Source organism: Ananas comosus, unplaced genomic scaffold (genome assembly GCF_001540865.1).
Source record: "Ananas comosus cultivar F153 unplaced genomic scaffold, ASM154086v1, whole genome shotgun sequence".
In the NCBI taxonomy this organism is placed as follows: Eukaryota; Viridiplantae; Streptophyta; class Magnoliopsida; order Poales; family Bromeliaceae; genus Ananas; species Ananas comosus.
In genome coordinates, this window is record NW_017893233.1 from 150,765 (window position 1) to 166,115 (window position 15,351).

The following is a 15,351-nucleotide window of genomic DNA, read 5'->3' on the forward strand; positions in this document are numbered from 1 at the left end:
CCCAAATTTCTTGTGGATTCATAGGTTACCCTAGGTTAATATCTCTTAAGAATCCCAAAAATATCATTTAGAAGAGAATTAAATCAAACCCTAACTCAAATTTTCAAAAACCTCACCTTCGCCTTATTTACTCCTCAAGCTCCTCCTTATTCTTGAGATTCTTCTTCCCTCAAAAGCTCTAATCAATCTAATCTTCTCCAATCCTCTTCTTGTTGGAGAGATTCTAGAGAGAGAGAGAGGAGTTGAGTGAGAGTGAGAGGAAGAGGGTTCTCATGTAGAGAACAAGAGGTATGCATTAGTCTATTTATAAGCTCCCACCAATTGCAAATTAACCCCTCTTTTCAATATTCACACCTATTCAAATTCTACATCTCGCAAAGTTGTGTATCGATACTCGAATTGGCGTACCGGTACGCCAGCCCTCAGTACTGGTACCCCCGAACCCGGTTCCTCAAAACCCGAACATTAGATTTTCAGATCATCAATTGGGTTTCGGTACCGAGCCTTCCAGTACCGGTACTCAGCCTTCCGATACCAGTACCCTTGGTTCAATTCTGCAAAACCCGATAGCTAACTCCTCTGCACTTTGTATTGCGTACCAGTACCCAAAATCCAGTACCGATACTCAATACAAAACCTGCAGCTTTAACATTTCGGAGTTCGTTTTCGCGTCTGGTTGCGCCGAAAACACTCAAACACTCCCAAAAGTCACTTCTAATAGCTCCAAAGACTTCGGGCCAATACACGAACCTCTCCAATCGCCCCCTCACTAGGGCTGGCAAATGAGCGAGCCAGCTCGTGTTCGACTCGTGTTCGGTTCGATATTCGGCTCGCTCGAGCTCGGCTCGAATTAATTTCAAGCAAGCTTGAGCCTAAATTTAGGCTCGAAATTAATTTCAAGCCGAGCTTAAGTATTACTCGGTTCGCTCGAATTAAGCTCGAAAAGCTCGAAATACATATATATAAAAAATTAGTCTACTATACTATTATTAATAGTACCAACCACTTGCTATTAGGTTTTCGGCCTTTAGATAAAAGAATGTGCGGTTAGAATGATAGTGATCTCCTAGGGTTGAGTGGGTGATTAGTTGAATAATATGATATAACGGGTGAAAATGTTCAAAAAGGTAGAACTAACGGCACAAAATTTGTAAGTTACAAGGAGCCCTAGGATCTTTTATCTAGATACTATCAAACACCTAGAGGGGGGTGAATAGGTGTATAGGCCAAAAAACCACAAATCTCAATGCGATAAAAAATTAAATGCGGAAAATAAAAATCACACCGAAATTTACGTAGGAAAACTCCAACTTGGAGTAAAAAACTCACGGGACCAACACGCGAAAAAACAATTCACTAAGAGAAAAGATCACAAGGTGATTACCGACTCCACGGACTCGACCTCTCTTAACCTCCTATGAATCTGGCTCAATCCTCCGGGTTGTCCACGCCCTCACGTTCGAATCCACGAACGCCATGCACACGTCCGGATCCACGAATGCCACTCGAATCCTCGAGCCCAAGATTTGAATCCTCGAACCGCCTTCGATCACGCCGAATCCACGACGCCGTCCATGAAGAACATCATGATTATGGTGATCCTTCGTTTAGAGTATCGATGAAAACCAAAGAAGAATCTCTAAGCGAAGCGTAGATCAATTCGATATATAGATATCAATTTTTAATATCTCGAATTGACCTAAAATAGGATAATTTGTAGAAAATAGGTTTAGAACGAAATCCTAGCCTCTAGGGTTTCTCTATCATGTATTCTCGTGATGTTCAATTAGTTAGAGAACCCTAATAGCTTATTCATAGACTTTAGAATCAATTAGAGTCGGATTAGAACGATTTAGGAATTTTACACTGCGTACCGGTACTGCATCAAGTTGGTACCGGTACCAAAAGACGGAACAAAAATTCCTCAGGCTGCGGTATAGGTACCAGGCCGATGCCGTACCGGAACCAGCTGCAGTACCGGTACCCAGCCAATGCAGTATCAGTACTCTATGCAATTTCGAGAATTGCATCACCTGACCACTTCTAATCCTTTAAATCATTTAATTATATGATTCTAATGTCATAAATAAGTATAAATCACCATAACATGAATTAAAACTTACCTTAGCATCGTGATTCATGCCGTGAGATATTTCTGAGTTCTCGAAGTCTTGGTTTCTTCAATCTTCTTCAATCACGCACCGAACCCTTCAAGACTCCAACTCAAATCACGAAACTTGCCAACACAAAATACTTAACAAAATTCGATAGCATCAAGCATTTGGTACTATCCATAATATAGTAGCCGGACTCTCTCTCCCACTCTCTCTCTATATAGTCCAGCTACTATACTATCTATATAATCGATAGTACTAAGCGCTTTGTATTATTGAGTTTACTACCGTTAGATCTGCCTATATAAATATAGAGTCCGGCTATTATACTATCGATATTACCAAGCATTTGGTGCTATCGAGTTTTCTACTGTTAGATCTATCCCTTTGGCCATTTTCATTCGTCAGATCATACTATTCAACTAGCCACCCACTCAATCCTAGGGGGCTACTATCATCCTGACCGCACATCCCTTCATCCAAGGGCCGGAAACCTAATAGCAAGCGGTTTGTACTGTTAATAATATAGTAGAATAATTCTATATATATAGGCGCATCGGGCTACTATACTCTTATAAGTATAGATCTCTCTATACTTATAAATTTTCAACCGTTGGATGTGCGATTAGAATGATAGTGGTCCCCTAAGATTGAGTGGGCGGTTCGTTGAATAGTATGATTTAACGGATGGAAATGGTCAAAAGGATAGATTTAACGGTCGAAAACTTATGAGTACAAAGGGGTTTATACTTATAAAAGTATATATAGTAGCCAAACTCTCTCTCTCTCTCTCTCTCTCTCTCTCTCTCTCTATATATATATATATATATATATATATATATATAGTAGGGCTACTATACTCTTATGAGTACAGAGCCCTTCGTACTCATAAGTTTTTTTCGATGTTGGGGCTTTCGAATCGAAGATCCACACTGTTAAACATGATCTAGAGTATTTGAAACTTCTAGAAAATAAATTTCATAATTTTTTAAATCATTATAAAGTCCATCAAGCGGGTATGAAATAAATGGTCAAAATCGAACGACATCCTAAAAATGGATGATCGGATCCTTCAATTTAAGATCGGAGTTATTGATCTTTATTTAGATAGTGAATATAATTTTCTATCAAAAATTAAATCTATTCCGATTCTTTTACACCGTTAAACTAACAAATATCTCATACCGGCTGTTAAAAATTGTCAATTTTGTGAGCTTTTGATCGTAAGGTAAATGATATCGAAAAATTATAAAATTTGATTTATAGAAGTTTTAAATGCTCTAGATAATGTTTAATGGTATGGATCGTCGATTCGAAAGCTCTATCATCGAAAACAATTTATGAGTACGAAGACGATCGTACTCATAAGAGTATAGTAGCCGGACTCATATATAGTAGGGCTACTATACTCTTATGAGTACAGAGCCTTTCTATACTTTTATATTTTAATTATATAAAATAATATTATTATGTATTTTAATTATATGTATATAGAATTTAGATTATTGGGCCCACAAAACCAAACCAACAAAATCATACTCTAATTGCTCTCTTTCTATCTTACTTCCTCGCAGAGCCGCTTTCTCTAATATTTTTTAATATTATAATATCGTAATTCATACATTAATTTTGTATGTTAAACTATTAGATATTTTTTATATCAAATTTTAGATAATGTTTATAAAAATTAAACTATAGATTGCACGATGTTAAGAATTTCAAGCAGCTCGTTTAGGGCTCGAGCTCGCTCGACTCGAAGTTAGGCTCGCTCGAGCTCGGCTCGAATTAATTTCAAGCGAAGCTTGAGCCTAAATTTAGGCTCGAAATTAATTTCAAGCCAAGCTTGAGCTAAGATAAACTTGTTCGAGCTCAGCTCGTCTCCACCCCTACCCCTCACTAAACTTCGACCAATTTGACCAAAGTTCGGTACAACGTATGGGGGATTCAGTATATTACAATAAACAATCGTCGGATCCCAATAAAAAGTAAGCTCTCCAAATAAGTCTCTTAGCCACAAATCGGATTCCTATGTTTTGACTTTGATTTAAATGTACCTCTATTACCGGAACCCTTTTCCTGAGACCTCCCTCTAGCGACTAAACCTACTTCTAAAGCTCCACCTGTCTCATTGCTTATCTGCATGTCAATCCTCTCGTTTGAAAGTAAAGAGGATTTAACATCATCGAGATAGAGTACCTCGTCCAAACAAGGTCTCACGAAAATTCTTGTAAGAGAGCAGTATAGAACATAATAGTAAAAGGGCTTCATCCTCCTCCTCGATTTTAACATCTATCGAGCGAAGATTCATAATAATAGAATTAAGGGTTAATTGCATACACGTCCCTGCAAACATGGTGAATTGCAGATATATCCCTGCAAAGCTCAACTTTCATAAGTTATCCCTGCAAAAGCCCTAATGTATTCAGATATGTCCCTCTAGTTAGGATCCGTTAGAGAGCTATTAAATTTTTAACAGTAGAGTTGTGAAATGACAATTTTGCCCTTTCCCCCTTCCTCTTCCCCTTCCTTTTCAGGCTGCGGGAGCAGACGGCGACAGCGGCGACGGCGACGGCGAGCAAAGGAAGGCCCTCGCCCTAACTCGGTCACTCACTAGCGCGACCTTGCGGAGCTTGTCAGGGTTGCAGCCAACGAGGACGAGGAAGAGGCGGAAGGCGAAGGCGCGGCCGATACCGTCGGAGGTGCCCGTGATGACAACCCACGCGGGCACCACGACGGCGACGACGATCGGATCATCGACGACGACGACGACGACGACGAAGACAAAGAAGAAGAAGGAGGAGAAAATGAGGAGGAAAATGAGGATATGGAAAAGAAGAGGAAGAAGAAGAAGCAGGAGATTAAGAGGAAGTGGAAGAAGAAGAAGGGCAAAATTGTCAATTCACATTATTAATTAACCATGGTTAAGTATTTTAACTGTGGTTAACGAAATTTCTCTAATGGACCCTGATGGCAGGGACATATATGAATACATTAGGACTTTTGAAGGGATAACTTATGAAAGTTGAGCTTTGCAGGAATATATCTGCAATTCCCCATGTTTGCAGGGACGTGTATGCAATTAACCCTAGAATTAAATTTATCTAAATGCAACTTAATAGAGGTACCTCCCGCCATGCGCGACATGAAGAGACATTGCTTCAAATATAATTTGTTGGTGAGAGACTTCGTCATGTAGAGAGACTCCAATTTAAGCCAAAGCCTTGCAGCGGTCGTTTCATCCAAGACCTTAAGCAATACCTCATCAGATAAAAATAATTGTATTGGCGTAAGAGCTTTGTCATCAATATCCTCCTTTTGCTCCGGTGTCAACGATTCGGACATCTTTTCTTTTCCCAACAGTGCCTTCTGCAATCCTTGCTGCGTCAATATAGCACGCATCTTGACTTGCCATAATGCGAAACTGTTGGTCCTGTCAAATTTCTGGATCTCAAACTTCGTCGTCATCTTAATTCTCAAAGGTAGCATTTGGTTCAAGAACAAGGGGGGAAATAAGTCCTTGTTCCCCTCTTTGTTCCCAAATGGTATGTTTGGTTCCCGGGAACAGTAGTTCCTGGGTTTCTGGAACAAGCTAGTATAAGGCTGGAACTGCTGTTCCACCCGTTTCCTGAAACTAGCTTGTTATAAGCTGGTATAATTAATTATTAATAATTAATTTATTATTTATTTTTAAATAATATTTTGATGTTAATTAATTACATAATATAATTTTAATTTCAAATTATAACTCTTAATCCTCTTATACCAATCTAACCATCCAAACAATATTTACCTTATTCCTAGGAACAACCCAATTTTCATTGCTTATACCTAAGCTTGTACCTATCCCTGGAACTAGCAGTTCTTACTTATACCCGAACCAAACGCAACCAAAGAGAATAGAAAGACTCTGATACCAGTTGTTAGAACAAAGCGGAAAAGATCTAGTTCGTCGGATGCGAAAATACCAAAAGAGAATCGAGAAAAGAGAAGAAAAATAAAGTACACAATATTTACGTTGTTCGGCCACCGACCTACGTCCACAGACGAAGACGGAGCAAAGACTTTATTAATATCGAAAGGCGGAGTACAAAGAAGATATATTTCTCTCTTAAATTACGATCCCAAAAATAAAGTATTTGTTTGACGCACATATGCATATCGCATATCCAATTTAGCACGTCCGTACAATGGGATCTGGAGGAGCGGCTCACCCAAAGAAAAAACACATACGGCACCTCTCACCTTGGTTGATTAATTAGTTAGAGCACCCCTGGAGTCCTCTCAGCCGAGTAACAACAACTTGGGCTAATTAATTAGAGCATGGCTTCACAATTAGCCACGGCTCCATTAACATCGCGCATATATATATAAGTATATATATATATATATATATAATTATATATATATAATATATATATCATATATTATTATAATTGAGCTAGAATACTTTAGAAGCACCAACTCCTTAGTACTTCTAGTTCTAGGCCTTTGGATCTACTCTTTACTTACTAATACCACCTTGGATCAATACTATTCTACCTACCACCACCTACCACATCATCCAACCCTACATCTCTCCATCCAATGCTTAAAAACTCAGGAAGCACCACCCTTGTGCTTATTGAGAGTATTCTAGCTCAACTTATTAATATTATTATATATATATATATATATATATATATATACTATATATATATATATATAGAGTTTGACTGGGCTACTATCGGTAGAAATGCTCGGTTTACTACCATTGTTTTTTGATAGAGGCTTCCAAATCAAACGATCGCACCGTTGACAATGATCTAACACTTTTAAATTATCCTAGAAATCAATTTTATGATTTTTTGGCATCAAACTGAACGATCAAAGGGTCACAAAATCTATAATTTTAATGGCCGATATGGTGCGTTTGCTCGTTTAACGGTATAGAAGAGTTCAAATCAACTAAATTGTTGTTAAAAAATTCTTTAAACTATTTAAAATAAGATCTAGACTCTAGATCTCAAATATAAAAATTGTATCATCACTTTTTGAAGGATATTCATTTCCAGCCATTCATTTTTCTGTTCACTTGATGAACAAGAGAACAATATCGAAAATGTGTGAAATTTGATTTCCAGATAGTTTAAATAGTTTAGATCATATTTAACGGTGCCGATCATCAATTTGGAAGCTCTATCATCGAAAACAAATCGGTAGTAAACCGAGCCATTTACTACCGATAGTATTCTAGCAAAACTCTATATATATATATATATTTTGTAAGGCTCCAATATCCAAGGTAGAGTCTAATTAGAACTCTAATCTAATTGGACTTCTAAACACAAGTCTAATTCTAATTCAATTAGAATTAAACTGCTACTCATAATCCATACAGGCCAAATTAAATATAAATTATATCTAATACCAATTAGATTAGGATTTAACTCCAATTTAGATAACTACAAATCAAAATCAAATTTAACAGTGTGTTTGAAACAATCAAAGTCTTGACGTTATGTATGCTTATACAGAAGCAATTCAAGAAGACGGTATTACTAATTTTGCTTCTTAAAGCTAAGTGTACTAATTTTGTTTTTTTTTTTATGATAAGAAAAAAACAATTCCATGTAATTGAAACCTCCGATTAGCGAAGAACTGAGAGTGAATAGAGAAAGAAAGTCGCCCATAACTGAAGAGGTGACTAGAAGAGAATAAATAGCATACGTACCATCGCGGGTGATGGGCATGGGAGGGGCGGTGGGGAAGGACCATTCAGCGTTCTCGAACTCGGGCGAGGTGAACAATTCGCGGACGTGCTCGTTGGCGGGGCCGGAATCGCCGGAGCCGTGGAGCCACAGGATGAAGATGCGGAGGGACATAGGCGATGGTCAAAAAGAATTGGGGGCAATGACCGGAGGGGGGTTGGGTTACCGGTGTTTTGCTTTCTTTGAGTGTTTGAGTGGAAAATAAAAAACGGTGTCCACTTGTGTTTGAATTTTGATGGTCACAGCAAGCGTGAATAGGAGGAGAACGTCCCTCTCTTAAGGGTATGTTTGGTTCAATGTAAGTAGACTTTGGGTGAAAATGGACTTTAGGTTAAAGTAGAATTGGGGTGAAAATTAATTTACTTTTGTTTTTAGTTTCTAACTGTGGAAGTACACTTCTGCGAGTTCTGCTGTTTGTTTAGTAGGAAGTAGATGACGTAAAAAGTGTAGCTCTTCACCCCTAGTATACTTACCTCCGAAGTGATATTATTGTCTATTTTGTAACTTATAATGAATAATAAATTATAATAAATAAAAATTAATATAATTATATATTATATAATTATATATATGTATAATTATAAAATAAAATTTTAAAAAATTATATTATTTGTTTGTATATAAATTATAATAATGCAACAAATAAAATTCTAAAGTTAAAAAATTATTAACATTTAACAAATTCATTTTTCATCATTTTCTAAATATATATATTAAACAAAAATATATTAAACTTATCTAACCAAATTGATCATATTTTAAACATACAATCAAAATAAAAAATTTAATTATTCCACAATTGAACATATATTTTGGATGAAAGGGTAGAGAAGAACCCTAACACATTAATCCCATCCTTGCTTTTTTTTACTTCACCGGGAATTGACTTGTCCCGTGGGGGCCGAAGTCAATTTCATTATTTTGGATGAACTGACTTTTCGCGGCGTAATAAAATTACGGTGACACAAACACGAAGTTGGCAGTTTTCACTGAAATATACTTCCCTCCCATTCCACTTCCACCTACTTTCTGAAAAAAGTGATTTCTGAAAAAGTAATTTTGGTTTGGAGAATCTTTTTTTTTGAAGAGATAAGGTAGCACGCTACGCGCTTCGTTTATTCATTTAGAAATAACTTAGCTGGAAATGTGAATCAATTAGGATTCGAACTTGGAGATTTTTCTGAAGTGATTTTGAAAAGTTGTTTGGCAAATTTTTTTGATGTTGCATAATTAATATTTTTATTAAATTTTTTTTCAAATAATTTAAATCTAAATTTAAATTTGAATTAAAATTAAAATTTTAAATTCAAAATGTACAAATTTAAAATTTGATATTTTAATTTAAAATAATTTAAATTATTAAAATTTTAAAATTTAAATAATTATGAAATTTAAAATTAAAAATATAAAATATAATTAAAATATATATAATTATGAATTTTAAAATATAAAATTTTTAATATATAAAAAATATAAATTAAAATTAAAATTTCAAACTTAAATTTAGAATTTAATTTTAAAATTTAAAATCTAAATTTAAATTTAAAATTTAAAATTTAAATGTAAAATATATAATTTTGAAATATAAATATAAAAATATTAATATTAAAAATATATATTAAATTTAAAAATTAAATTTAAAAATTAAATTTAAAAATTTAAAATTAAAAATTTAAACTTTAAAATTTAAATTTAAAAATTTAAAATAATTATGAATTTAAATTTACATTTAAATAATAATGAAATTAAAATTTAAAATTTAAAAATTATATTTAATTTAAAGATTATAAAAATTTAAAAAAAAATTTTGAAATTTAAAAATTTAAAAATAAAATTTTAATATGTTAAAATTTAAAATTTAACAATTTGAATATTTAAAATTTAAATTTAAAAATTTAAAATCTAATATTTAAAATTTGAAATTTATAATTTGAGATTAAAAATTATAATTTAAAATTTAAATATTTGAAATTTTTACTTTGCAATTTGAAATTTGAAATTTTAAAATCTAAAATTTGAGATTTGAAATTTAAAATTTAAATTTAAAATATAAAATTTGAAATCTATTTTTTTTTTGATTAAACAGGGATATACCCTATTTGAAGGGGGAACAGCGGGGAAACAGAGAGGAGCGAGAGAACAAAAGATGGACAAAAAGACAGACCACAGTATTGGTAACAAAGCAATCAGGTTGCTAACAGCAAGGCGAAGAAGAAGGAGAGGAAAAACTGCTGCATAGGTGTGCATGCCTCAGCAGAGCAGTATCGCAAGGGGGGCTGCCAGAACCCGCAGCAGCAACACCCTCAGATCTATTTTTCAAAATTTAAAATTTAAAAGTTAAAATTTAAAAATTCAAAAATAAATCTGAAAATTAAAATCGAAACCGATGGATTAATTGTAGAGAGCTTGAGGAAAAGAGAGAGGATTGACGGCTAGGGTTTTTTATTTTTGATGTATTAATTAATTTTAATATGTCATATGACATATATTTATAATGAGAAAACCCTAAGCCTAATCCTAATCCTAATCGAAATCCTAGTCCGATTGGATTATTATCCATTAACCCACAAGTTAGTTATAATGTTAACCAAATCCGAATCCTAATTCTAATTCGATTCGTGTGTAACATTTACATATAAGTCCTCATATTATTTACTAATGATTTATAAATATACCATGCAACTTTTACACATAAATACCTCTAATTTACAATAATTGCAAATTAGTGCTTTTACTAATAAATTAGTAAACTTTAGTATTTAACGATATTATAATTGCAATTAACCCATCCGATAAAATTTTTTTATCGTCCCCTTAACATCGATATTGTGTGATTTCTTCTATGTGTGACCTAATAGGTTCAATTCTGTCTGGTAGTGAGATAAGATGTGATCCCCATCTACATCATCATCGAAACTCCTTTTGACGGCTCAAACTCTTTTGATTCCACCCTTATAGAATAATTAATTATTTATAATTATTTCTATTGGTTCCCACAATCCACCAGTGACGTCTAGCAACATGTAGTGGCAATCTAGTCAGAAGTGAATATCGGACTGAACCTCTAGGCGCAGTTACCATATAATAAAATTCTTCTATCGCATAGTTCCAACTGAGTGGAGGTCATGAAATATTTGTCAAACCCCGTCACCCGTCATATGGCAAATTTGATAGGACAGAAGCTCTTATGGTTACTCTTGGAAACCTCTTTCCATACACTATATTACCACGATCGAGGATTTTCGGGCTTTGCCTTACAAATAACTTAGAATTAATTATCTTTCTACCGAGAGCGATAGATCCCCTATAAACACACACCCATTCCTGATATGAACCTGTAAGATATTGAATCCTCGTGGTATTAAACCACTTTTAGTCAAAATTGTCACGCCCCGCGACCGATCCTATTTGGTCAGTTCAGGCACGTCGAACAGACGCCGAATGGACAGCACCTCCCATGTCCGCCCAAGGCTCAACAACAAGTACAAATCAAGTAGAGAAATTTGCACATGCGGAAGCATACATAATTGGCTTGCACGAGGGCAAGAAATAGCCAAAGTGAAAGTACTAAACTAAATAACATACAAGTAATATGATTAACTTTTAACCACATACATGCATTTAATTACAAAATTACATTTACATTCTCTTCATCACTTCTTCACTTGATACATCACATGATATCCCAAAATATAACCATTTTGCATTTAACATAAGTTACTTTACATCATTCATTTAAACATCTATAATCATCAAAGTACAAAAGATGATATATAAAGGGTAAGCAACTAAACCAAAATGTAACCAACTCGGGTGGTCCCTGTCTATGGCGCGATACCTTTACCGCGATCGTCGGCCGGCTCACTCGGTCTCGGCTGTGTGGAAATAGTGGGTGAGAACTACAACAAAGTTCCCAGTGGATTCAGCCGCCGACCTCGCCGACTTTCCCACTAGGTCTAAATCAGCCATAATAGAAAGATAGATAGATAGTAACCAACTAACAAATGTAACTAATATGCCTGAACAATATAATCAATGATTATGCTTAATAAAATGTTCATGATGAATGCAAGATTACTTTTCAATTTCCAGTCCTTTTGGCTAACCCGTAGGTTTCGCCTCAACCAACAATTTACAAATCCAAATCCCTACTATCGGGCCCTAAGCTTCCTACCGACAGGACCAATAGACTCACAAACCAAATCCCTAGTATCGGGCCCTAAGCTTCCTCCCGATGGGACCGTCTTCTAGGGCACAACTTCGGAGCTCATCTCTCGAGAGGGAGCTACCACCCTCCGAGCCAAGACTATAGGCGAGTATAATCAATCCTTAACTTTAAGGATACCAAGTTTAATCCAATCCTTTACTATAAGGATGCTATGCTCATATGACCCTTAAGTTTAAGGTTGTTATGTCATAATATCAACTATCTCACTTTACTTGCATTCTTTAACTTTCTTAATGCCACACACTAAGTGTTCTTGACTCTTTAATGCCACTCTCTAGGAGTTCATCTCTAGCATCCAATATACTTATTAATGCCACTCTCTAAGAGTCCAACTCTAGCATTCATAGTCTTTACTAATGCCACACAATCCATATGTCATAATGTCATTTGTTCTTTACCTCATCTAGGTCTTTGTCATTATTCATGCATACATAGGGTTTTCACTTTGTTCAACATTCTCATATGCATCTTTATACTACAAGCATGCAAATAATATATCTCGAATCAACCGTACAATGCATGAAGATACTATACATATACATACTCAAAAATGACACTTTAGACATAAAAGGAAATTCAATGATTTCGAAAAGCACCACCCGTCTTGTATGGTTGCAAGGGTGCTACGGTTCAATTCTTAGGATTTTTGGGCGCCTATCCTCTCGCCTGCGGCAAAACGAAGCCAAATTAGGTTTTTTACCCTTTAACTTAATGTAGACTCGTCGGATCACCGAACCGAGTTTATATTCTAGCTAGAAATATCCCCAATTTGGTTTCTATAAGGTTAATTTGTGTGAGATCCCTGGTGTCTGGCTGTGGGGGCTTGTCGACAGCTCTGGAGAGTGTCGGGACAAGTCCGAGTCGCGTTGGCGTCAAATAGACGCAAAACNTCCAGATGGCTCCGTTTGAGGCGTTGTATGGACGCAGGTGTCGATCCCCTTTGTTTTGGAGTGATGTGGGTGAGCGGAGGACACTTGGACCTGAGATTTTACGGGAGGCTGAGGAAAAGGTGAGAGTCGTTCGACGACACCTTTTGACAGCTCAGAGCCGACAGAGGAGCTACGCCGATACTCGGAGACGAGACTTGAAGTTTCTGGTTGGGGATCATGTCTTTCTCAAAGTCTCGTCGTCCAGAGGGATTCGCCGATTTGGAGTACGTGGAAAGCTCAGTCCACGTTTTGTAGGCCCTTTCGAGGTATTGGAGCGTATCGGACCGGTTGCTCACAGGATAGCTCTACCCCCGCGACTTGCTGGCATCCATGATGTTTTCCACGTCTCAGCACTGAGGAGATACGTTTTTGACCCCTCTCACGTGATTGACTTCACTCCACTCGAGATTGGCGAGGATCTGAGTTACGAGGAGCGACCGATGCGGATTCTTGCTCGGGAGACGAAAGAATTGCGCAATCGGGTAATCCCGTATGTGAAAGTGCAGTGGAGTAATCATGATGAGCGGGAGGCGACTTGGGAGTCTGAGACGGTGATGAGGGAAGCCTATCCCTATTTGTTTGATGCCTGAGCAGAGGTACATTTCTGTTTCGCGGACGAAACTTTTTGTAGAGGGGGAGGATGTGAGATCCCTGGTGTCTAGCTATGGGGGCTTATCGACAGCTCTGGAGAGTGTCGGGACAAGTCCGAGTCGCGTTGGCGTCAAATAGACGCAAAACAGACTCCGTGCGACGCGAGGGCAGCATTCAGCGAAGAAATCTGCAAAATAGCAAATTTTCCTGCTGGCTGTACCGGTACAGCCAGCGAGGTGTACCGGTACACTACACTGGCTGAGCGCGTACTGCTCTCGGGTTGGCTTCCTGTACCGGTACGCGATCCTGTGTACCGGTACACCAGGGTAGGTGAGGGGGCATTTGAGTAAATTTTCACCTCGTTTGTATCAGCAGCTCCCTCTCTCTCTATATAGCTTCGTGTAGAGAGAGAGAGGGGGCTTCCTGTTGCTCTTCACCATCTCTCTCTCTTTCTCTCTCTCGGTTGAAGGTAGGGAAGAAGCTCGGTTGGTGAGTCCGTCGCCGACGTCGCGCCGCGAAACCGTTCGAGCACGTGTTTGACACCGTGGTAGCACGAGGAGGCCGGGCGAGCGTAGATTTTCGCCGTCTTTGCTGTCACGCAGGTACTTGGCGTTGTCGAGGTGGGTTTTTCAGTTTTTCCTTGATTTTGGGCAAGTGTTTGCTACATCAACTCGGAAAAGTGTTGTTCGCTGAAATCCACCGTCGACTGTTAGTATTTCAGCTCGTACGCGACGTAGGAGCATCGGATTGCGACGAGACTTGGTTCGTTGGATTCGGGACTGCGAGAGGAATCCACGAAGCCCTTACTTGTGAATTTTGGTGAAGGTTAGCTTGGTCGAAACCCTTCCCTTCTCTGCTGCTGTATTTTTGGACTGAATTGTGGATTTGCGACGTTGATAGCTTGGAGTTAGCTCGATTGCGAGAATCGGACGTTTTCGGTCGACCCAGCAGGTGGTGTCGCAGCTGAGGGGAGTGTTCCACTGCCTGGGATTAGCGTGCGAGGTGGGTTACATCGGCTTTACTCCTATGTTCTTATTAGTCGACATGTATAGATCTTGATTTCGGTAATTAATTTTAGCTCAAATTCATGGACTATATATAGATTTTGAAAGCTGAATTTTGGAGCATGTCTTATCAAGTAAATAGATTACACATGTTGGACTTGGAAATTGAATTAGGAGAAAACCTGCGATTTGGACCTGTCACCAGTTTTAACTACCTGATTTAGCTCTAGGAGCCGTTAGAAAATTGTACTGTCGCAGTTTCTTCGAGATGAGTACTCCAGATAGTTTAGAATATATTTACACTCGTGCTGGTTCGCCGAGTGGATTTTTACAGGGTCGTTCAGGTCGTTTCGGACTGTTGGGTGCCGTCAGAGTTGACGGTGGACCCGTATCGCCTTTTTGGCTTCAGATTGTGCCGAGGGCACGTTACCTGTTGGTTGTTAGACCATTTTGAGTCGATTACTTGACTTTGGCTAGTTGGAGCCTGATTGAGCTCGACAGAGATACGCTGCATACTCGGTTGGGTAGCGCCCACGAGTGCCACTCCGGAGTCAGGCTTGTGCTTTTGCGTTGGTGTCGCTCATGCCAGTTGGACTTGCTCTCCACGGACCAGTTAGTGTGGATAGAGCCGATAGTCGCAGCGGGGCAGGGACGGGTGTATTCACAGTCCCGGGGACGGGTACGCTTACAGTCCCGATTTGGATTGGGTCAGATTTGACATTTCCTACAGTTGGTTAG

At 37.6% G+C, this 15,351-nt stretch overlaps 1 protein-coding gene across 4 annotated transcripts in view; it reads right to left on the reverse strand.

Annotated features, from left to right (window-relative positions):
- Positions 1-8,092, reverse strand: part of LOC109705522 (probable carboxylesterase Os04g0669500) — a 36,983-nt gene extending 28,891 nt beyond the window's left edge. For 2 of the 4 annotated variants that reach the window (XM_020226253.1, XM_020226256.1), the window contains exon 1: positions 7,825-8,092. In XM_020226253.1, the coding sequence (XP_020081842.1) occupies positions 7,825-7,975 (151 nt within the window). In that variant the 5' untranslated portion in view covers positions 7,976-8,092. The remainder of the gene's footprint in view (positions 1-7,824) is intronic. The other 2 variants (XM_020226255.1, XM_020226254.1) reach the window with 2 other exon arrangements.
- Between the last annotated feature and the right edge of the window lie 7,259 nt (positions 8,093-15,351).